A 23025-nucleotide genomic window follows, 5' to 3' on the forward strand; every position below is an offset into this window, starting at 1 on the left:
TATATATCAGGACACAAAGTCATTTCATCTCAAAGGGAAACAGCTTTATTTGGAATAACCAGCACTATCAACTGGTTTGGGATCTCCACCAGTTTCATGTCTTTGCAGCTTCTCCAACAAAGTTCCTGTAAAATCAGCATGTTTGTCTTTATTGGTTTGATAGTGATTGATTATTCAGTCCCAATCTGCTGTCATCTAAAGAACAAAATGATGTTTCTATGAGTCACAAAGCTCCAGATGTTGTCGGCTTCACAAAGAAAACAAAGAACTTAAACACAAAGTGTTTGGAGCCAAAATGTTCCCAAGCTGCTCTTTTTGAAATGGCAGAGGTACAGTGGTGTCTAACAGCACACTGTGGAAGGCAAACATGTTATTGTTGGATGAAACTTCATGAATCCTTTGTAGATTTGAGCTGTTGGAGCCTTTCTTTTCTCTTCAGGTGTACAGATGCTGAGGAGGCAGGTGAAGCAGGTGGAGCTGTTGTGATGCTGCAGAGGGTGTGTCTTAGTAACTCTGTGAGGCAGAACTGGATCCAACATTGTGGATGTGTTGATGTTGGAGCCATTAAGAGTCTCTGGCCACACTGTAGGATTTCCCTTTGATCCACTGTGGGGGCATTTTGGAGTCTGTCAGTGAAACTCTTCATGTTTGTGTTTGACTCCAGTTTATAGAAACAGAGAAATGTGTCATGCTTTTGTTCGGCCTCCACAAATACACACATTTGTTCATTGGTTGGACTTTTTGGAAGGAGACACATTGAAAACCATGTTAATAAGATCTTGTTGTTTCCTGTGGATCCGACACAGAGAGTGGACTTCAGACAGAAAGCGTGGAAGAGATTTTAGAGGCCGTGTGTGGCAACAGGAAGTTTCTGTGTGTTTGCTGATCTTACATGTGGAAAACAACACGTGATGTTTGTGAAGTTCTACAATGATCATTGTTCTCACAGCATTTTGAGTGGGAACAGTTCAAACTGGGAGTAGTGGGAGTTATTTACTGATTGAAACAAGCTGAATGTTTCTGTGACCATGAAGATCAGCAGCTCAGCTGATCAATGAACTGACATCTATCAGTCGTTTCATGAGATGAAGTCATCAGCAGACATTTGTTCTGACTGTGTGATGAATGTCAGAACGTCAGGGCTCTGCTTTAGTCACTGCTTGATGATCATTGGCTCATTGTTGAATCCAGGGCCCAGTCTGACCTCTGACCTTTGCTGCAGGTCTTCTGTGTTATCTCCACTTTCATGTCTGATCTTCTGCTGTATCGTCCAAAATAAACATCTGGATCATTTCCAACACTTCAGCAGATCTTTAGTTTGGGCAGTGCAGCACAGAATAACACATATTGTACTATACTGCCCACTTCCTGATCTTATTGGATCTGTGTGTGAGGTTGGTGAAGGAAACACATGTTTACTGAGTGAGTCGCTGCCATTAGGAACTAGTTTTTATATCACAGCCTGGAAATCACACAGGACCATTTCTGCAAGTGAAAAGTCGTCATTGGAGGAAAATGATTATGTAGTTTGTGCGAGTGAAGAATTGTCCCAACTACATGTGCTGCTGACCCTTGACCTTTTCTTTAGGTGCACAGAGGAGTCTGTGGGAACATCCAGAACTGAGGCATCTTGTGTACAAACGTGTTCAGACCAGATGTCAAATGATGTCAGATGTCATCCGTGAATGGATGCAACTGTGGATCGTTCCAATAAAATGAGGCAGTTTTGTAAGTACAAGCCCACTACAACCCATCATCAACATTTTAAATTACATTATACATCTTCACTGATATAAAGCACCACTATTTTAACCTGATTCACTTTTTCCACCCTAACAGTTCATTCCTCAAATCAAACAAGATATTTGACCCTAAAAAAATGCATCAACAAATAATTTTGTAATAAAATATTTATTCTTCAACTTTTACAAGTGAAATCAAACAAGTGTGTTTAAGAGTGAAACCAGAGTGGAAGCTGCTCATATAGAGTCCAACCCAGGCTAAAGTAAGCTGAGTAGAGCAGCACCATCAAAGTGTCGGCTCTCTGAACACGGTGCAAGATCGCCATCTGCAGGACAAAACTAGTTTTTCTCGCCCTCCTCGTCAACATCAAGATGATGTCATCGTACAGCAACTGATTCCCTGTCCGTCTGGAACAAAGCATTTACATTAAAAAAGACATTTACAGAAAATACAAACACCAACAACACATCTCATCATCACATGATATTTTATTATTTATTATATTATATATTTTTATTGTACCATCAACATCAACAAATACCAGCATATTTTCTTTGAGATTGAGTAGAGTGGACCTTTCCCTTGGTTCACTTCCTGCTCGCAGCATCAGCTGACCTCTGACTTCCTGGTTAAGGTCTCTCAGCGTTGACTGGAATATCAAATCGGACTCACACCATGTTCTTGTAATGTGGTCATGTCTGTCAGCTGTTTGAAGAGCATCTCTGGCCTAAACACAATAGGAAGAACAACAACACGGCAAAAAAACCAACACATTTCCATATTAGATGAAGGGCACCGTAACTGGAAATGGTAACATTCATCTGATGCTGCTTTGGATTTATCTTCTGTTTTAGACCAACTTTGATCACTTCGAGCCATCTTAAGTCCGTTTGTTCTAACTTCTCACTAACATCTCGTATGATTTCAGATCCCTGCTGTTCCCCAGCTGCCCTGTAGGTTTGTGCTTTGACCTCCAGAGGGCGACAAATCAGCACAGACAGAGAGCTCCATTCAAACTTTGCTGCCATCAGGAATAATTCTTCAAATATAATCATCAGTGTTTGAGCAGTTATGATATCAGGGACAATCTAGACATGTGTGACAACACTGAACATGTCACATGACACACCTCAAACATCATGTGATCCACTCTCAGTCTGCACTTTCATTCATGACTTCAACAGGTTGAAATGAGCTTTGAAGAAACATTCAGTGAAATAAATCTTTCATGGATTCATGTGAGCAGCAGATGAACTTTACAAAGAATCAGTGGATTTATCTTCTGTTTTAGATCAACTTTGATCACTTCGAGCCATCTTAAGTCCGTTTGTTCTTCTCACTCACTAACGTCTCGTATGATTTCAGATCCCTGCTGTTCCCCAGCTGCCCTGTAGGTGGCCTCAGTGTGTCTCACACCATTTACAGATGATTACAGGTCGTTTACAGTTCAAACAGGTCCAACATAAGAAATATGTAGAAAATATCCTGCTATAACAGTTTGGGTCAAAGTGCAGATGTTCCAGATGTTCTGAGTCTGTCTGTGTTTCATGTTAACATGTAGATGTTGGACCAAAGTGAAGCTTTTTGATGTGACAGCAGGAATGTGAAGTGTAACTCTGAGCTGTAGGAAATGAAACTAAACGGACTTTTTCTCCTTTATTTATAGGAAAGTGTAGGAGAGCAACAGATGAACAAGCGTTACTGTAACAGGAAACATCAGAGGACCTGTATGTTCATCATCATCACTGTTTCCTTGTTCTGTCACAAACACACACTTCCTGCTCTCTCTCTGATGGATCTGATTGGCTGTTTCATTCACAGGAGGTCAGGGCGTCACACAAACAGCTTTAACTGCACAACGACACACTTTAAATCATCTGCAGACAAACCTGTGTGTTTGATTTATGAAGAAATAATAAAGACGTGTGTACAGCTGTCCATGAAGCAGCTTCTCACACAAACTCTGACACTTCAGCCACTTTAATTCCTGCAAAGCTGCGTAATAAAGAGCTGTGACTGCTATGAGCTGCTGATGATGACTGCATGAAGCTCTCAGCTGAAGCTTCTTTCATTTATTTTAATGTTAATGTCGCCTTTTTAAGTCTGTGTGAGGATTTTAATGACACACATTAAAGGAGCTTCTTTGATTAGAACCAAATTCATGTTGATTTTCAGCCTGAAATGATAAAAACTTTAATAATTCTGTTTATAATCATCAACCTGGAGACTAATGAAAAGTATAATAGTGAAAGAAAGCCTTTATTATTTGAGTAATGCCTGAATCTGCTCAGAGACGGAAACAACACAGAGGTGTTGATGACAGTTTGACATTAACTGAATTAAAAACAAAGTGCTCTTATTGTGAAAATCTGCCTCCTACTTCTTTAAATCATTTTTATGTATTTTTTAACCTCACAGTGAAACATTGAGGCATTAATCTGACACAGTTTGATCAGCAGCTGTGTTTTCACTGACGTTTCACTTTGATTTGTTCAGACTGAGCAGAGAGGATCGGTTCTCTGTGTGCGCACTGCTGAGAAACACAAGCTCATTTCTGCTGTTTCATGAAAAGTGTTATGGAGGAACAAGAAGTTCAGCCTCTAAACTCTCAGCGTGAGGACTGAGTGAAGAGTTTCAGAGCAGAGAGTTTTGGCTCACAGCTTTTAGCGTCTACACAAAGAGACGATTACGCACTTGATCTGAGAACATCTCCACCTCCTACAAACAAACTCTCCTACGAGCAGCTGTCACAACCACAACAGGCAGAAGACTGGATTTCTTCAGGTCAGATTTCATGCAGTTTGCATAAATTGTGTGTCACAGACTTTGTAGTTCACATTTGTGTGACTCGTTTAAATCTTCTCCTCCTGAAAGTGAAACTCTTACAAACACATCAGGCCACAACCTGCTGCAGGTTAATGATTGATCTGAAGGCAGCTGACCTTTGAGCAGGAACTTGTGAGTCTTTTATTGTGTTTAGCACTGCCAAGTGCTGGCCTCTGCTTCCACCATCACATTTACACTGGTAGGTTCAGCACTGCTGCCTGCTTCAGACTGAATCCAGCAGCACAAAGACACAAGTTAATAAAATCAGCATCTATTCCTTTATCACTGCTTTGTTACAGAGGAGAACAACGCTCCAGTAACGCGTAATCCGATTACTTTTTTGAAGTAACGAGTAAAGTAAGGGATTACTATTGCAAAAACAGTAATTAGATTACCGTTACTTTCCCGTAGGAACGCTGCCTTACTGCGTTACTAAAACCGTGATTTTTTTGCGAGAATGTCTCACGACAGTGACGTAAGCGAGTGCGCCGTTAGTGACAACAGCTGTGTGCAGATCAACAATGAATCACATATCGAGTGCAGAGAGAGTATGAGCGTGCAGCGTTTAAAGCGTGGAAGTACTGACCTTACTTTGAGTTTGATTCTATAAAAAGTGACAAAAACATTAGTGTCCGCTGTGCGTGGGAAGAAAACTTCTTTTTACAGAGAAAAAACCCCCTAAACTTCCAACAAGCACCGAGTAGCTACGACGTGATGGGAAACTCACAGAGAAACTCGCGGATTCTTCCACTGACCGCGGCACACCTGCACCAGAGTAAACCTCCGCCTACCCTGCTCCTGCTTTACAGGTGAAAATAGAGCAACAGGACCGCTGAGTCTTTGACTTTATTTATTTTCTGCTGTGTTTTACTTGCATCTATTTGAAAGACTGAGTGTAAACACACAAAATATTTTATTTTATGAGCTGGAATGTGCAGAAAATAGGTTTAAATGTTAAACTCATTTCTTCCAGTCAGAGAATGTTGCAGATAATTAAATGTTTGCTTGATGCATAAAGTTAAAAGATTAAAACTAATAAAACAAGTTTTAAAAAGAGACTTTTCCATTTGATTACATTTTGTATGATGGATTATGTAGAAAAAGTAGAATTGGGCTGAAAGATCTATCGCTTTATCACCTACTCAGGTTGGAAATCGTGTTTTTAAAAAGTAACTAAGTAATTAATTACTTTTGAAAATAAGTAATCAGTAAAGTAACGGGATTACTTTTTTTGGGAAGTAATTAGTTACTGATTACTGTTTTCAAGTAACTTGCCCAACACTGGACAGAGTGTTGGCTTCATCACCGACACACGTCACCACATCAGGAAACAGCTGGTTCAGTGAGTATTTAAGGTTCACTGCAGACAAACTGGAGAAAAACGAATCCCATGAAACATTTGTTACTGGTTTCTGACCTCGTCGTAGAGACTCACATACCTGTGTTCTGCTATCAGTGTGATCACATGTGCTGGTACAGTTTGCCAGGTTGACCCATGTAACCTCCACTATCCTGTAGACGTGGAATATGTTTCACATATGGATCGCTTCATTACTCGACTATGACTGTGTGCTTCACAGGTGCTTACTGAAGTGCTGCTTTACACAAAACCAGACAGTAAAAATAAGAACTGCAGGTCCAGACCACAGGTAGGAAAATGTTACAACAAAGGAAGCTGTCTGGATGGAGTTTGCTGCTCCCACTAATCAAAGAGATGCATCACAGCTGGAGCTGATTGATGCACGAGCCACCGTTTGCACAATCCCACCGACTCCACGCTTGTGTTTCCTTTCTGCACCATGTTGTTAACACTGACCCCACACGGTGTTCATGAGCTAAAGAAATCACGATGATTGATTGATTTCACGGACTCGTCTGCACAAAGCATTTTGTAGGTTACAGCATGAAACGACTGCAATCTCCACATTTACACTCACAGTTTCTGTTTTACTCTCAAACTGATCAATAACAGCTTTCCTGTGTAACAAACACACAAAATAAATGATATTGTGAGTTCAGCAGTGGGTCTGTGACCGGTGTGTAAGAGGACGATAGATGAGTGGGTGTTTGTAGAAACAACCTTTGTGATTTAAATGTGAGACAGCAAAGCGTCAGACAGAAGCCTGAGCTGAATATTTCCTGTGATATGAAGTCACCGTGTTTGGGTCGGTCAGTCGACTACTACTCAGTGAGTGTCCCACACACACACAGACCCACACAGATCTTAATGATGGCCTCAGGCTTTGAGCTCCCACTAACAGCAGGTCATAGCAGCATCCCATTAATAGTGATGAAAAATGCAGCTACAGCTGCTTTTCCACTACTGGAAGTTAATGAGGTCAAAGCTGGAGCTTCACCCTGTTCAGACTGAACGATGTGAGCCGGCCTCGCTCCACAGAGGACGCCTCCAGGACAAGCGTGGGCTCCATCGAGGCCCACAGCTGCTGTGACACCGTGGACGTGTTCTTCAGCTTGTTTTTCAAACAATCTCAGCAAACGTGCCAAAATCATGTTCAGTGAGACTCTGTGGCACACAATCCAAAAACAAAGAAGGCTAAAGGACATGCTCTGTCCTCTGTGTGACCCACAGTCGTGGCTCAAATGTGGGACTGTGGCCTGGTGTGACCTGAACACTGTGGGAACCTGAGGGGCAAATCTGAGGATTTCATTTGGCTTTTTCATTAGAGATAAGATGGATTATGTGAATGAAAAGGCAACACACACACACACGTAGGGTAGCTGTAGCCCGACTGGCTCATCTGCTAATCAGAGGGTTGCTGGTTCGATACCTGGGATCCAAAGTGCAAACTCTTGGGGAACGAGTCTACTTTGTGTGCATCTGAGGTTGAAGCGGAGCTGGTTTCAATAAACTGCTAGTTTCCCTTTCATACTCCTGAAGGACGTTCCTCACAAAGAGCGAGGCAGCAAGTCTGTGCAGGTCCTCAGAGTTTCATCTCGCACCCAGTTCCAAGCCCAGTTTGTGTCCCAGATACATGCCGCCGATGGCCAGGAAGTGACATCACTGGATCAGTTATGAGAGCGAACCCTTCAAGACTCAAACCTGCCTGGCAACGAGGGAAACAGCTACACAGGAAGTCCAGTGACGGGGTGCAGATGTTCCATCACCGGGATGTCATCGCTTGTTGTGTTTGCGTCACATACAAATGACATCACGGGACTTTCAGGTTGTGTTGCTGTAACAGCCCCACCCACACCGAGGTGGTGCTCAACTGTAACTGAGAGACAGAGTCGAGTAGAGCTGAGGCAGTTATGTTCTACTGGAAAAGAGGCGACTGTGGCTCAGGACGTCAGTCGGTAGTTCGATCCCCGGCTGCTCCAGTCTGCGTGCCAAAGTCACCTTGGGCGGGATACTGGCCCCTGTTGCTGCCAGTGCTTTTATTAGATGCTCTGGAACTGGTTTAGTGCTTAGGGAGGGTAGAAGAGTGCTGTATAAGAACCAGTGCATTTACCATTTACCATTACTCTGGTTGCCAGTTTGCTACGGTCACCAGCGGTTTGTACAGAGGACACAGACCTGTATGTGAACAGATAGGGAGAGTGTTCAACTCCAGAGGAAAAGTTGGTTTAAGGTGCTGCATGTTCCACATGTGCACTGCACATCTGCAGCTAGTAGCTGAGGAGTGGTTTCCACGCATGCGACGTCCATACCCCCTCTGTCCTCCACAGGGGCTGAGATCCAGCTCTTTGGGCCCTCACAACCCCAACATCGCTCTCACACACAGCACCTGCTCCGGTCAGCTGATCAGACAGCTCATTGTGTGTGTGTGTGTGTGTGTGTGTGTGTGTGCGAGGTGAATTAAGGTTATTATAAAGGACATACAGATATCATCTCTCATCTGGGAGAGCAGCCAGCAGCTGCAGGAGGTGAGCATCCAACGACATGATGAACCCAAAGACTCCAGCTCAGCCAAACTACAATTACAGATTACAGTTACACTCCTAACTGTTCCTGCAGTATTTAAGAAAGACGTCAGTGATTCAGACCAAAACTGCTCTGCTAACTTCACATTTACTAAACATTAATGTTCCCAACACAGATTTACATGAGAATGACAGGACATCATAGCCCCCCCTGCCCCCCCTGATATTACATCACTTCAATCCCAAACAGAAGGAAAGGAAAGATCAAATCTGTCTTGAACCTCTGCTTCAAAGTTACAGGAACACTGGAGTCACTCTCACTGTCAGAGACCTCAGTGTGTTGGAAGCTGCTAGAAGAAGCAGATGGGGGAGAGGAAGAGGAGGGCCACGGTGCTGATCTGAGGAAGTCTTCTGATCAAACCACAGCAGACCAACAAGCCCGACGTCGTTCTGATCCAACATGAAGGCTTCCATCTGTCTATTCTGTCACATCGCACACGTCTCAAGTCATCCTGTTCAACCCATCACAACATAATAGTAACAATAAAACAAAGGCAGTGGAGCGTTCACCACGAGCTTCTACAAAAGTGCACGTTCATTTTAATAAAACTGTTTTTACAGCAGTGTGCGAACATTAATATGTTGTAACCAAACGTTTTGTTACACCAGCTGCACTGAACCTGTGGAGACTGGAAGTTATTTGCTGCTGGTTTGTTCAGACCTGTTACTGCACACCTTGCATAGTTTGCATAGTTTCCTTCACTGCATGCAAAGAGACGAGGCGGGTGGAAACCTGCGACCCTGATCACATCACCAGTCCATCACAGTCAAACACTCACGGCTGTAATCTATTTCAAATCAAAGTGTTTGCACGGTGAGAAGAAGCTGGCGTCGCTGGGGGAGCGTGCGCCCGGCTGCACTTAAACACAATCTTCATTGGTGCTGTGAAACATCCACGTCTCACTTCATCTGCAAAGAAACCTGATGCATCGCTTTGGAAATATTTGAAATCCCTCATTTGTCACTATGCACGACGAGTCGACCGGCTGACCAACCTCAGGTTATGCAGCGAGTGCTGAGAAGCAGCTAAATGGCTGCAGTGACTTTATTCCCTGAGTGGGTGTGTGTGAAAGCCAAAGGGGGGCTGTGTAAGAAACAAGGGGAGTCTCTGTTGTGCTCACAAAGAGGAAACCAAGATCTGGATTTTATGGCCAAAAGAAGAAAACATCTTTTCAAAGTTTCCCAGGCCCACTGTGGAGACGCCCACAGCTCCCAGTGACACTGACCCACACTGACACCACCTCCATTCCTCACTGTGATAGGCCGGGAGGAGAAGATCCACACACACATTCACATCAGGACAAAGTCCCACATTCCCCTGTAACCATCAATAATGGATGGTTAACGCTCAACCTAAACCTAACCATAACCTAACTGTAACCCTGACACTAGAACCACATTGTGAGTCTCAAACTCGTGAGACACTTTTGTCCTCATAAATGACTGTTGGTCCCCACAAGTATAGTAACATTCCAATTCTTGGTCCCCACAGAGACATCTAAACAGGTACACACACACACTTTCATATATTTTTGTCCACAGTATAAAAGCTGTTTGGGGCTGGGAGGAATTAAGTCCGTCCATGGCAACTTTCCCCGACTGCCTTCCACATTCTTTGAGTGCTTGCCTTGTCTGCTCGCTCTGGCGCTTTAATGACTTCCTTCAAATGGTACCAACACTTCAGCAACGACTGCAACATCATTTTTTCCATCTTCACAGTCCTGGAAGCATTGGACAGTATCATCTAATACATGGAAAATATTAAAACAGCTCAGCTCACAAAAGCAGGGAAACCTTGGGTGCAAACATGTGGAGACCACTAATTCATTTACTGCATGTTGCCTCTGCTCAGTGTCTGCTCAGTAGAACATGGATCTACATGTTCACTCCTGCACTGGCCAAAGCTGGTAGTGGTACTGCTTAGACTCTTTGAGTGCTAACATTGGTGCTCCAATCATTTGGTCTGGCTCTAACGGTGTGATTCAGACTGAGCAGACCTGGTGCATTTTGAATCAAAACTGCAGAGTCATTTTACTATTATTTCATAAGGAAGAACAGAGAAGAGTCCATGACCACGTTATATCAGTAAAGATGTTGTGTCTGCATGAGAGTAGACTGTCTCTGCAGGCAGCATCACACCCAAACAGAGCAGACAGCCTGTTCATCCTGAGCTCGCCAAGGTCACCAAAGGTCAGGCGGACAAAAACCTGCAGTCTTAACAAAGCCACAGGCAAAGACACTCTTTATTATCAACTATCTAATAAAACGCAAAACAGCCAAGAAGTGAATCTGCCATGAATTTCACAACTTTACAAGCTAAGAAATAGACACTGAGCTTTATAATGATTAAATATGTTAAATAGATATTAAATTAAATATAGATCCTGATAAATGCCTCGTTAATTTTTCATCATAGAATTACTGTTGAAACAACCCCTTATCCATGTTTGATGCCCTGCAATGGACTCACAGCCAACTGTAGAAAGCAGCCCAATCAGAGGCACTTTTTCTTTGACCCAGTTTATACTAAGTGGAGATATTATCTGAATTTCAGGAGTGGGACCACACCTCATTCTCGCCGCCTCAGTTTATATATGCCCCCTTCACCAATACCCTCTGTTCTCATTTTCATGCCCACCTGGAGCCCAGGAGCCGCTGCCGGTCCTCTTTGAGGCCTTCCCCACACTGCAGCACCAGTACACGCTCCCTCATCCATCATCGTTCATCGTAACTGAGGATGTGGTCCCAGCTAGTGAAATTGCTTGTAAAGATGTTAATGTGATGAACTCACCAGCTATTGGCTCACTGACATCCAGTACAAGAAGGCCAGGCTTACCAAAACATACAGTTTGATTTGTGCGCTCTGCTGCTGCACACAAATACTGTCCAACACAAGGAATTCAGCCTGGATTTACACTCGTCCCAGTGTCCTATGGCAGGTCAGCTCTATCACAGGCAAGGACAGCTCTGACGCTTCAGAAGTGTCATCAAAATAAATAAATAAATAAAATAGAAATAACATAGTAGTTTGGATCAAAAGCCAGACTAAAATAATAAGTTTTAAGACGCAATTTAAAAGACTGCATGGACTCGGAGAGACGAATATAAAGAGGGAGGTTACTCCAGAGTCTGGGAGGTACGACAGCAAAGGCCCGATCCCCTCTGGACTTCAGACGAGACCTCGGTTGCGTCAGGAGCATTTGATTGGAAGATCTAAGTGCCTTATTAGGGATGCACAAATGGAGGCGCTCGCGTAGATAGCTGGGAGCTAAATTGTTTAAAATTTTAAAGGTAAGCAAAAGAATTTTGAATATTGGTACGATAATCAACAGGGAGCCAACGTAGGTTGGCTAAAACTGGTGTGATGTGGGCATAATTTCTAGTTCCAGTTAAGAGACGCGCAGCTGCATTTCAAACTAACTGGAGCCGGTGAATAGAGGAAGGTGGGAGGCCCGAGTAGAGAGAATTACAGTAGTCTAATCTGGAAGTGATAAGACCATGAATGAGTTTTTTAAGGTCCTTCAAAGGGAGGTATGGCTTTGCTTTAGATATCTGACGCAGCTGGTAGAAACTGTTTTTTACCACAGAGGAGATCTGTTTCTCGAGTTTGAAAGAGCAGGAAAACACCAAGGTTTCTAACAGTGAGTGAGAGATGGCTACCAAGGGACCCTAAGGCAGTTGTTCCAGCGGGGTGTGACTATCAAAAACTATAACTTCTGTCTTATCCTCGTTCAGTGTGAGAGACGTGACCACGTTTGGACCTCATTTAGACAGTCAAATAGGGGTTCCAGAGACGTAGAGACATCTGATGTCAAAGGGAAATAAATTTTTATGTCGTTGGCGTAGCAGTGAAAGGAAATGTTATATTTTTTAAATATTACTCCCAAAGGCAGCATGTACAAGGAAAAAGAGAACTGGGCCAAGCACAGATCCTTGAGGCACACCACAATGGGGCAGAGGCCGAGGAGTGTTGCCCCATGGCTACGGAAAACGACCTCTTTGACAGATGAACCAAGATAAAGCTATAACTTTAAGACCAACGACATGTTCTAGAGATGAGAATCTTGTGGTCGACTGTGTCAAAGGCAGCAGTCAGATCTAGTAAAACTAAAACAATGGCCCACAGGTAGAAGAAGATCATTAAAAAGCCTAACTAACGCTGTCTCAGTGCGATGGCGAGGTTTAAAGCCAGACTGACTTTCACTGATACCGTTAGTATCAAGGAAGGACTGAAGTTGTTTTAGAACCACGTTTTCCAGAATTTTGGATATAAGAGGGAGTTTGGAGATCGGTCTGTAGTTAGAGCACTAGGGTCAAGATCCTTTTTCTTTATAATGGGTTGCACGACAGCGCGCTTAAATACTGACGGTGCACAACCTGATGACAGGGATACATTTAGTAAAAGTTGGATACAGGGACCGATAGTGTGCAAAGCTTCCTTAAGAAAACGAGAGGGAACGATATCACGGGGGGAGTTAGAGATGATCACTTATAGCTGTTAAATGAGAATAAGACAGTGGATTGAACTGTTGAAGGACAGTCAAGCATTCAGGGACTGGAACAGAGTCAGAAACTAACAACGACTCAAGATGAGAGAGACGCCCTCAGAACTTAAATTTTGTCAGTGAAATATTTAAAAAAATTATCACGAAGTACAGGAGAGGCATCCCTACAAGTAAAGGGGCAAGGGTTTATCGAGGAATTACAAATACTAAAAAGGGCTCGGGGATTATGGCAGTTAGACCAAATAATACCAGAGAAGGAGGCAGATTTAGCAGCTTTAACAGACTTTTGATACCTAGATAGACATTTACGAAGCATGTCCAGAGAGACATGGAGTTTATCTTTTTTCCATTTTCGCTCAGCGCGCCGACATCCACGCCTAAGGGCGCCGGTAGGGTCATTACGCCAGGGTTGCCGTAACAATTTGGCACTTTTTGTCCTCAGAGGTGCCACCGAATTAAGAATGTCGGCGCATGTAGTATTAAGAAGGTTGGCAAGTTCCTCCGCTGATAAATCTGCAATACCATTAACATCAGAAAGAGGAGAATCAAGAAAAGCAGCAGTGAAATGAGCAAGTGACTGAGAGCTCATCGAGCGCGTTTGCCGTAGAGAACAATCACTACACAAATCAACATTGTTAATAACAGTATTAAACAAAACCGGAAAATGGTCCGAAATCCCGAAGTCCTTAATGTCCGTGATGCAGATATCCAAACCACGGGACAGTACCAAGTCGAGTGTGTGACCTTTTGTGTGAGTTGGATCACTTACGAACTGGGTGAGATTAAACGAATTCATAAGAGCAAGGAAGTCTTTGACTAGTGAGCCGTCCTCGCAACAAACGTGGAAGTTAAAATCACAAAGAATTAAAATACGATCATAGCGTAAGACGACACTCCCCAGTAAGTCAGCAAATTCAGAAATAAAATCCGTAACAAATTTCGGGGGGCGATACACCACAGCGCAAAGAAATGAGGTTCAGTTCAGTTCCAATAACTGCACCTCGAAGCTGGGGTACATGATGACAGCGGCCGACATCGAAATTTGTTTTTAAAAACTGAAGCTGGCCCTCCACCTCTGTCAGTGGACCGGGGTGAGCTCAGAAAGGTGAATCGGGTTGGTTCTGAGAAAGAAAAGAACTCACCAGGGCAAAGCCAAGTTCAGTCAAGAATAAGAAGTCCAGCCCGGATGAAAGATTCCTTGGTGTCCTCATCTCTGCTGACATCTCCTGGACAGACAACATCTCAGCGGTCGTCAAGAAGGCCCAACAGCGGCTGCACTTCCTGAGAGTCCTCAGGAAGTACAAGCTGAACTCCAACCTGCTGCTGACCTTCTACCGCTCGTCCATTGAGAGCCTGCTAACCTACTGCATCACAGTATGGTACGGCAGCTGCACCAAGGCGGATAGAGGCTTCAGAGTGTGGTCAAGACAGCACAGAAGATCATCGGCTGCCCCCTCCCCTCCCTGAAGGACATTTATTCCTCCCGCTGCCTCAGCAGAGCAGCAAACATCATCAAGGACAGCTCCCACTCTGGTTTCAACATGTTCAGCCTGCTTCCCTCAGGGAGGCGCTACAGGTGCATCAGCAAGGAGACCCACAGACCCATAACCAGCCTGAACTCACACATGATAAACACAGTTCCACCCCCCAATCTAGGACCTCTACACACAGACTACACAACTATCATCACCACTGTGCAACACTTAATTTAGGTGCAGTAACCCACACTGTAATATATAGCACTATGTTTTGTTTCTATATTTGTAGATAGTGCTGCAGAACTGTGCAACTCACCCCCTTTCTTTCCCACGTCTGCACTGAATAGGAGATGCTCTGAAGCTTATTGTGCATGTGTGTAGTGACAATAAAACGCATTCTATTCTGTTTTTGTTCACATGCTAAGTTCAGCATTCAAAGTCTTGGTGTAATGTTTGAGTCTTCTCTGAGTTTCAACTGTGTAAAATCTTTATCTCACTCCTAACATTTCTAAATTGTGAAACATGGTCTCCTCTGCTGAACTGGGAGAAATTATCAATGCGTTTCCATCATTGCATTTAGATTAATGTACTGGCCTCTGTGCTGGATTAGAGAAACCACCAAGGCTCTGCACCAGTCTACAGCTGACTCTGTCCATTCTTTTAAAAAGCACTTCAAAACCTTTTTGTTTAAACAGATTTTCTGTTAAGAAGTTTTTGAAAATTCGTAGTTATTTATTTTTAAAACTACAGGTTTATGTCATTTTGGCACTTAATGGGGTTTTTTTGTGACGGTTTGTCTGTGAAAACTTCTTTACAATCACTAAAAACCAAAGAACACCACCCCCACAGTAAAGCGGTGGAAACATGGGTCATTTTTCTGCTAAGAGCACAACATGACCTCCCTGCATGGAGGGCCAATAGACAGGACCGCGTATCGTACTGTGACGAGGAACCTTCGTCCCATGAAGATGGATGTTCAAGCATGACGATGATCCAAAACATCGTGTCGAGGTAACAAAGCAGTGGATGAAAATAAGAGTGGCCTATCGAGTCTTCCACTCATCACCTCCAGCTGGTGACGGCAGATGGCTGCCCCTCACCGAGCCTGGGGTTACTTCTTCTTCTCTGTAATGTTGTAGGGTATTTACCTTATAAATATGAAATATATAAATATGAAATATGTCAAAACAAAGCAGAGACAGCGATCAGTGATAACTGATTCTCAGTGCTGGAGATAAGGATGTACGGTAACCTTCAACATTACACATCCTGTGGACACATACTGTTTGATCTATTGTTAGCATAAAGACGCTGACAGGTGCAGATGAATGAGCCCCTGATTTCTTCAGCCTACAGCAGACAGACTGTCAGGAGTTAGCTGCAGGACTGCAGAGCGTATGCTTGGTTTCATGTTGTGTTGTTGTTTTTAGCCTGACAGATGCCAAATGATCTGTCTGATCAAACGGGCGATTGTGGAAGAACACAAGCGCTTTGTCCTCTGGAGGCTGCTGACCTTCTCTGGCCACACAAACTGCTACACACTCACACACTGACATTAACCTGTCACTGTGGTACACCACTCTATACTTCACATATCTTGGTTGTCCTCATTTACACGACAAACACTTAAATAGACACACACAGTGACACTGTACGCCACCCCGAGAGGCCCAGCGTGGCACGCTACTGGTGTGTCACATGCTCAGAGTCCAAACAGCCTCTGTGAACCCACACTGCTGCAAATATGTCGCCAGCACCTCCAGATTCAAATCAGTGTGTCATTGAGCAACAGAGGTTAGCAAAGGTGTCCCAGTCCAAATATGGTGTAACAGCAGGAACGTGTGGGACATTCCTTTCTTATGACTTCATAAACTCAGCTACTGGGAGATTAATCCAGCGTGGTGTGGCAGCTTTGATCGTAGACCAAAAATGTGCAGTCCAAAAAGATCCCAGCGTAATCAAAACAGGCCGTCCTTTGGCGTCCACCGGGCAGTGTTTTGTAAATAATGTGTGTTTATCATTTATATGGGAATATAAAGAACTAGATTTAGCTGTTCTACATAAACAGCATATCCCAAATATCATCAAAACAGAAAATTAGAATAAGAGCTTTCAAATCTAATTTATTGGCACAATTATTTCAATTTACTTAAATGTGCTCCGAGGGCTAACAGGCTGTTTAGATCACAGGGACATGTTACATAATGAAGTAATGAATGTCATTTCTAACTGTTTGATTTTAAAAAGTATGTTTGATAAATGTGGGACAAGGACAAGCATGTAATGGGATTAGTGGGGATACATTCATGGAGGAGAGGAGAAGTCCTAAAGCTAGCTAATGAAAGGACAGCAAACTAACACAGAGGAAGAGGTCAAGGCAGAACAACAAAGATTTCTTTGCAGGGTGAGATGAGGAAGGGAGGAGAGTAACCACTGTGATCACCCAGAAGAGAATGACTCAGGTCTGTGTCCAGTCTCCCCAAATCAGCATGACACAGCAAACTAAGCTACATAAATCTCTGAATTACCAGCTGAGCCACTAATCCAGGCGGTATGACACTCGCCAAACTGCTAGTTCTGTGATATTTTACCACCGAGCATAAAAGTGCTTACAGGAAAGGCCAGGAAAGAATAAGCCATGAATACAGAGTTTAAATCATAAGAATATTTTATAACGTTTAACATTACGCAGAAGCATTTCATATTCATGAAACGCTTTCAATTAAAAGAAAACATCGAAACAGGTAATAAGGACACACCCAACATGCTCAACACCCACTTTAGTACTTCCTACTCAGCAGTTTCAATTACTGGTTAAAGCAAATGTGTTAGAAACTTAAAGCACGTAAAGAATCTGCTCAAGTCAAACAAGACATCAGACACACATCACCAAGAAGGCAAGTTTAAAGCAGTCCTACAGAAAGGTTTCAAAACTCACTCCCACAGCTTGATTCCAAGGATGTTAGATTCCTATCGGGCCTTTTCTACTGTTAATGTTTAAGCTAAATGACAACTTTGTTTGTCCACTGTCAGCATTCGAAACAACTTCTACAGGGTTTAATGGAGCACACAGATTTGACTTTTTACAAAAGCACTCAAAGAGCTGTAGTAATGAAGAATTGTATCACAGTACGTTTTGTCATATCCTGTCTAAGATGTTTTTTCTTGCATGAGCCTAAGCACTCATTTATACTCGTATCCAATACAACTGATTTCGGTTTTATGCTTCCTAAAACCCTTAAAATTCCTTGTCAACGTCTTTTAGTTTAACCAATCCTAAAGAAAATCAAGCTTTGCTGCTCTACTCTATTTCCCGTTCCCTGCAACATGTATGTGGATGCTGAATGAGACGGGTGGAGGGATGAGCGCTACATGGTTGTGTTTGAGCAGGAGGGCCGGATGATGAATGGGCTTTTATAGACATGCTGTTCGTTTACGGAGGCTTGTAGGCGATGATCTCTTTAGTGTAATATGAAAAGGAAACAGACACATCGTGATATCACAAACACAATCCTACATTTGTGCCAACCTAATAAAATAATATGCAGTACTGTGTGAAACTCATCAAGTGGCCTGAACTAAAAGTTCTCCAGCAAGTTCAGTAGCATTGCTACTTGAGATCGTTCATGTTGCAGCCAAGAACTTCACTGATAACTGCTGCCATGGTGTAAATCAGCTGGTTGGTTCCAGCGATGGTCACACTAGGGACTGTCCACTGCAGTAAAAACTCTGCATTATCACTCCGTTACCTGCTGCAAGCACTGCCACAGTCTGATTTTCTTTCATCACTACCTGAATTGTTTGACTAAAAGGAAAAAGAAATGGCAGATGTCCTTCTCTACAGGGGCAGAACTGTTGGCAAACTGTTCACCACCCCCCAACCGCCCTGTCTGTCATCACTCCACTAGCATTGCTGTTTGTAATTATATTCACTCCACTTTTACACACCTGTACATAATATCCTAAAAGCCACAAATCAATTAGAACCCTGCTCTGTTTGGTAATGAACTGTGATAAAACAAATATCCCCTGCCTATGAAAAACCATAGGCTTCCCAAGGGAGTCATGAGTTCATAATGTTCATGTTCATAAACACTGAAAGCTGACATGGAGTAGGTCCCAGGCCCTGAACTCCATAAGCAAGAAAATGGATTGATGTATAAATACACACACACATATACACATATATATTAGGGGTGCAACGACAAACAAAATTCACGGTTCGGTTCGATACTTTGGTGTCACGGTTCGATATTTTTTCGATACAAAAAAAATGTTCATGCCTTTTTAATTTGTCAGTTATTAAAATTATAAATATATATTTTAACTCAAACGTACAGTTTTTAAATTTAATGTTGCTGAAACAACAAAATAATAATAAAAAAATCTATCTGATGGAGGAATCGCTCATCTTTGGAAAAGAGAGTTTATTACAGAGAAATGGCTCTTTCAAAATAAAAGCTCTACTATACGCTTCTTCTGGGCTATATTCTCAGCAGCATATTAAACATATCAGGTCCCCATAAGGAGAATCCTGTGCTAACAGCTGTCTAAATGACTCGGGTAAAGTTTGTAGCATGGTGCTTGTTGTTTTGTCTGCTTTCACTTGTCTTTGCACCAGGATGATGTCGGAGTAAATGTGCAGTCATATTCGTTGTGTTCCCACTAGTGCTGTCAGCGTTAATCTGAAATGACGTTAACGCCACAACACGGCAAATCTCCGTTAACGAGCTACCGCGGATCGCCCCGTGCGTGGGGCTGGACGGCCAACACGTTAACGAGCTAACTGCACTAACACACTAGTTCCCACCCATGTAATTGAGCATTGCGTGGCACATCCAACATACTGTTTTACTTTAGTCCATGACGTGCTTACCTTCAGGGTCATACGTCACATGAAGACCAAAATAGTTCCAAAGGCCAGATCTGAATGAGGGTGGGGGAGGTTCAATTTGCCATGTTGCAAGGAGCTTAACTTCTGTCTGCTAGCTTGCGCTGCGCTCAGTGGATCTGTGCTCGACAGTGCAGCCTAGGCGGAGTAGTCGAACGCAGATCCACTGAGCGCTCAACACAGACAGCATCTGCAGAAGGAAAGTTGATGAAATAAATTACAAATTTTGTATTGTTCGATACATATGTGTACTGAACCGAAAGCACTGCATCGAACGGTTCAATATCGATACGAGTATCGTTGCACCCCTAATATATATATATATGTGTGTGTGTGTGTGTGTGTGTTTCTGTGGTTCAGCATCATAATGCTGAACCACATCATAATGAATAAATGGATAAATTTCCGAAATCCCGGAGCAATGCAAATTAGCCGGTGCGAGGTAAGGAGCTCTGTCATTGGTTAGACAGTCTTAGCTTTGCACCTATACCAAAGGCCATTCAGCCTCTGTGTTTACACTCTGCCTACACAGATGTTGGACATGAGACGACACAGGAAAAGGATTTTTGATGTGAGGTTTTTATTGAGATTTTATTTCTTTTTTTTCTGATTTGAAGTATTTATTAATGGAATAATTATTTATTTTCAAATACTGATTTATAAATTTTTATTTTATTTTATTTATTTTTTTTGCCTGTCCCGTTTGGCTCTTTTGCATCAGAATTGTTGTCTAAAGGCAAAGAAAGATGCCCAACGGATTTACTTTACCAAACTGACCATCCCAGCCTTGCCGTAATGGTCCATTTGATTCACCTTTTATTGTTTATTTTATTTTCACTTACTGAATACGGGACAGACTTGACTGGGGGAAAGAAAGAGAAACAGCTGAGAAGAGGGATGGGGGAGAAGGGCAAAAAACAAAAACCAACAGAATTTTCTTTTCAATTAAATTACTAGATAATAAATTACTTTTGTATTGAATAAATAAAATAACTTAAAAATGAATTTGTAAATTAATATTTTATCGCACAATTCATTGTTTAAGCAAAGAACTTTTTATTTCGATGCGCTGGATCTTCTGGTCCTCTGCACATAAGTGGATTTCCATTTAGACTTTATATAGACAACAACTCAAAGTGCTTTACAACAAGTCACATTCACCCATACGATCATCTAGTGCTGTACTTTAAACACTTTAAACACAAACACAGATACTGTGGGGAGAGGCCACAGAGGCACAGGGAGAAAACTCACACAGAAATCCAACAATTAAAGAGGAACCTTCTCGATGTAACACTACCATCCTGCAAGATGACCTGGTCCTGGGCCATCTTAATAAGCATGCTGTGCACAGTAGTTTCATATTCCTGCCAGAACAAACACCAGACAGTTTGTACACAAGGCTCAGATTCTCGCTTTGCCAGATACAGACAATGTTACGGCCGGGACCGTTTCAGACGAGTGACAGGACTCAAACGCAAGACGCCGAACAGCTCGTAAATATATTTTAAGAATAATGTTTAATGTGCACACAAAATATTCATAAACAAAAGGTGAGCGTAGACGTTAACTAAATAATGATCTGGTCCGGGTCCGGGGATTGGACTGGAAAGCAAGTCACAAAAGGTCCAGGAAAAGGTCGGGGTCACTGTAACAGAATGCAAATGTTCAAAACATAGATAAGGAGGCATATGAATATGTTGTTTGGCTCAAAATCCTCCTTCGTACTGTGTACTTGCCAACGGAGGTCGGAGATGACATAGAGGGGGAGTAATCCGGGTGTGTAAATCCAAAAACTCCTGGCGTGGAGGCAGAGAGGCAGGTAGGTAGTTTTGGTGGTAGCCTGAGGGACTGCCAGAAGGTCCAGCATCCAAGTAGAAGCTCTTCGCCAGGGGTTTAACAGTTAGGTGTAGCTGAAAAAGGGAGGCGCACAAAAAACAAACATACAGTGAAGCAAAGGTGATTCACAAAAAAAACACGTAAGGAAATTATGGTGGTGGCCTGCACTGACTGATGTTTAGCAGAGAATCTGGCGAAGAGCGATTGAGAACGCTGGCCTTATGAGTCCCCCGGCTAATTACCCACAGATGTCAACGATCAGCAAAAACGCTGAGGCCCCTCCCAGGGGTGGAGACGCCGGCTCGGAGGGAGACACACTGGCACACACCCGGACCATGACAGACAATAGTTTAAGATCCTAATGTCTCTGCACAGCTCTGTATGTACTGAAATATCCAACCTCAGATATTTCCTGCTCACTCTCTGCACCGCCTTAGACAACAAGTAGTTCATGCTATACATAGCATTGACTTTTCATTCCAGCCATGTGCACTCATCAGGGCATCAGTGCTGCCGTAGTAACCACACTAACACTTCCTTGCACCTGTTGAAATGGCCTCAGTCTGATCGTGCCCTGAACAAACTCACCTTTAACATCCCACACACGGACTAAATATGTGCGTGTCAATAACACGTGACAGGAGAACATGCTGGTTGTCTGTCATGGGGCTGAATTAGAAACAGAGCAGGAACTACAGTTTGTCAGATTAAGACTGATCAGGTCCAACATCCGCTCCCAGCACTGATTTACACGTTTGGTGTCACATTGAAGGAAACGCCTACTGGCACAACCTGCATGTGTTAAACTGCTCCTGCGTGTAAACAGCGTGTCACTTACGGCTTTTTGCATCACAAGGACGCGCACTGGCGTCTCAGGGTGACTCAGATGTTTGCTGAATGAGGTGTAGACCGGACTAGGCGGGACTTATTTCACCAAAACACGAGCTTTTCCACCCACCAGTGTTTATCTGTGTGCTTATTTTAAAGAATTATTCCATCGTTATCAAATACGAAGCATTACACGCACGTCGCGCCGTTTCTGCTGAGTCAGACACCAGTGCTCCCGTGTGCTGATTCTCGGGTCCATCTTAAACTGGTGTGTTTGCGAATGAACTTCGGTAAAACGTTACAACGTTACCGGGCGCGCAGAGGGTCTCGGAGGCGTGTCGTACCTGTCGGGTGGTCGCGGGCTCCTCGTTCCCGGTGGGTGAAGGTGTTTCTCCTTCAAGCGATGCTGGGGTGACCGGAGAAGAAGCCATGTCCCCCCGACATCACCTCTCACTAAGCGCCGCTCCTACTGTGACTTTCCTCGGTGTCCTCCAGCGTGCAATACGCTGCCTGGCGCAGTTTGCACGGACGGTGGACCGGTTGCGTCGCTCGTTTCCTGCGCGATCAAAGTGACTCTTCGGCTGCACAGTGCAGCCACTGTCCCTCCTCCGGCCGGTGGACTAGTCCAGGCGAGGCGGATGACGTTGTCCCGGGTCTCGCTCGCTCTCGCACATGCAGGACTTGGCCCAGTCTGTCTTCTTCTGCCTCACTCTGCGCTCTGCTTTTCACTTCATGTCTTTTTGTTTTGTAAGGTGGCTAACACGATCACTCCTCTTCTGCCTGCAGGACTCTGTGACTGCTCTGTGCTGTGGCAGCACACTCCAGCCTGATAGTTCATTTTACAGCTTTTGGCACTGCGACGCTCTCCTCGGCTCGACAGACACAATCTCACCATGTCGGCACAATATACTGAGTGCAATCCATAACATGATTTTATCTCACTGTAACTTTGAAATCGACCAAATGTTGCGTA

At 43.4% G+C, this 23025-nt stretch overlaps 1 protein-coding gene across 1 annotated transcript; it reads right to left on the reverse strand.

The window, feature by feature from the left end:
* Positions 1-1852: 1852 nt before the first annotated feature.
* LOC309702390 (uncharacterized protein) lies at positions 1853-22627 on the reverse strand. The gene is made up of 3 exons (XM_082527107.1): positions 22397-22627; positions 2285-2470; positions 1853-2150 (listed from the first exon to the last, which is right to left on the reverse strand). The coding sequence occupies exons 1-3, from the start codon at positions 22481-22483 to the stop codon at positions 2121-2123; spliced, it is 303 nt and encodes a 100-aa protein (XP_082383233.1). The 5' UTR covers positions 22484-22627; the 3' UTR covers positions 1853-2120.
* Between the last annotated feature and the right edge of the window lie 398 nt (positions 22628-23025).

The sequence above is a fragment of the Aulonocara stuartgranti genome (assembly GCF_965226115.1).
Source record: "Aulonocara stuartgranti genome assembly, chromosome: 3".
NCBI lineage: Eukaryota > Metazoa > Chordata > Actinopteri > Cichliformes > Cichlidae > Aulonocara > Aulonocara stuartgranti.

Excerpts from the sequence above, each read along its gene's own strand:
- LOC309702390 (XM_082527107.1), bottom strand. The coding sequence starts at position 22,483 with ATGGCTTCTTCTCCGGTCACCCCAGCATCGCTTGAAGGAGAAACACCT. Across the intron at positions 2,471-22,396 it reads AGCCCGCGACCACCCGACAG|GCCAGAGATGCTCTTCAAAC; the intron begins GTACGACACGCC and ends TATTGTGTTTAG. Across the intron at positions 2,151-2,284 it reads ATCTCAAAGAAAATATGCTG|ACGGACAGGGAATCAGTTGC; the intron begins GTATTTGTTGAT and ends GCTTTGTTCCAG.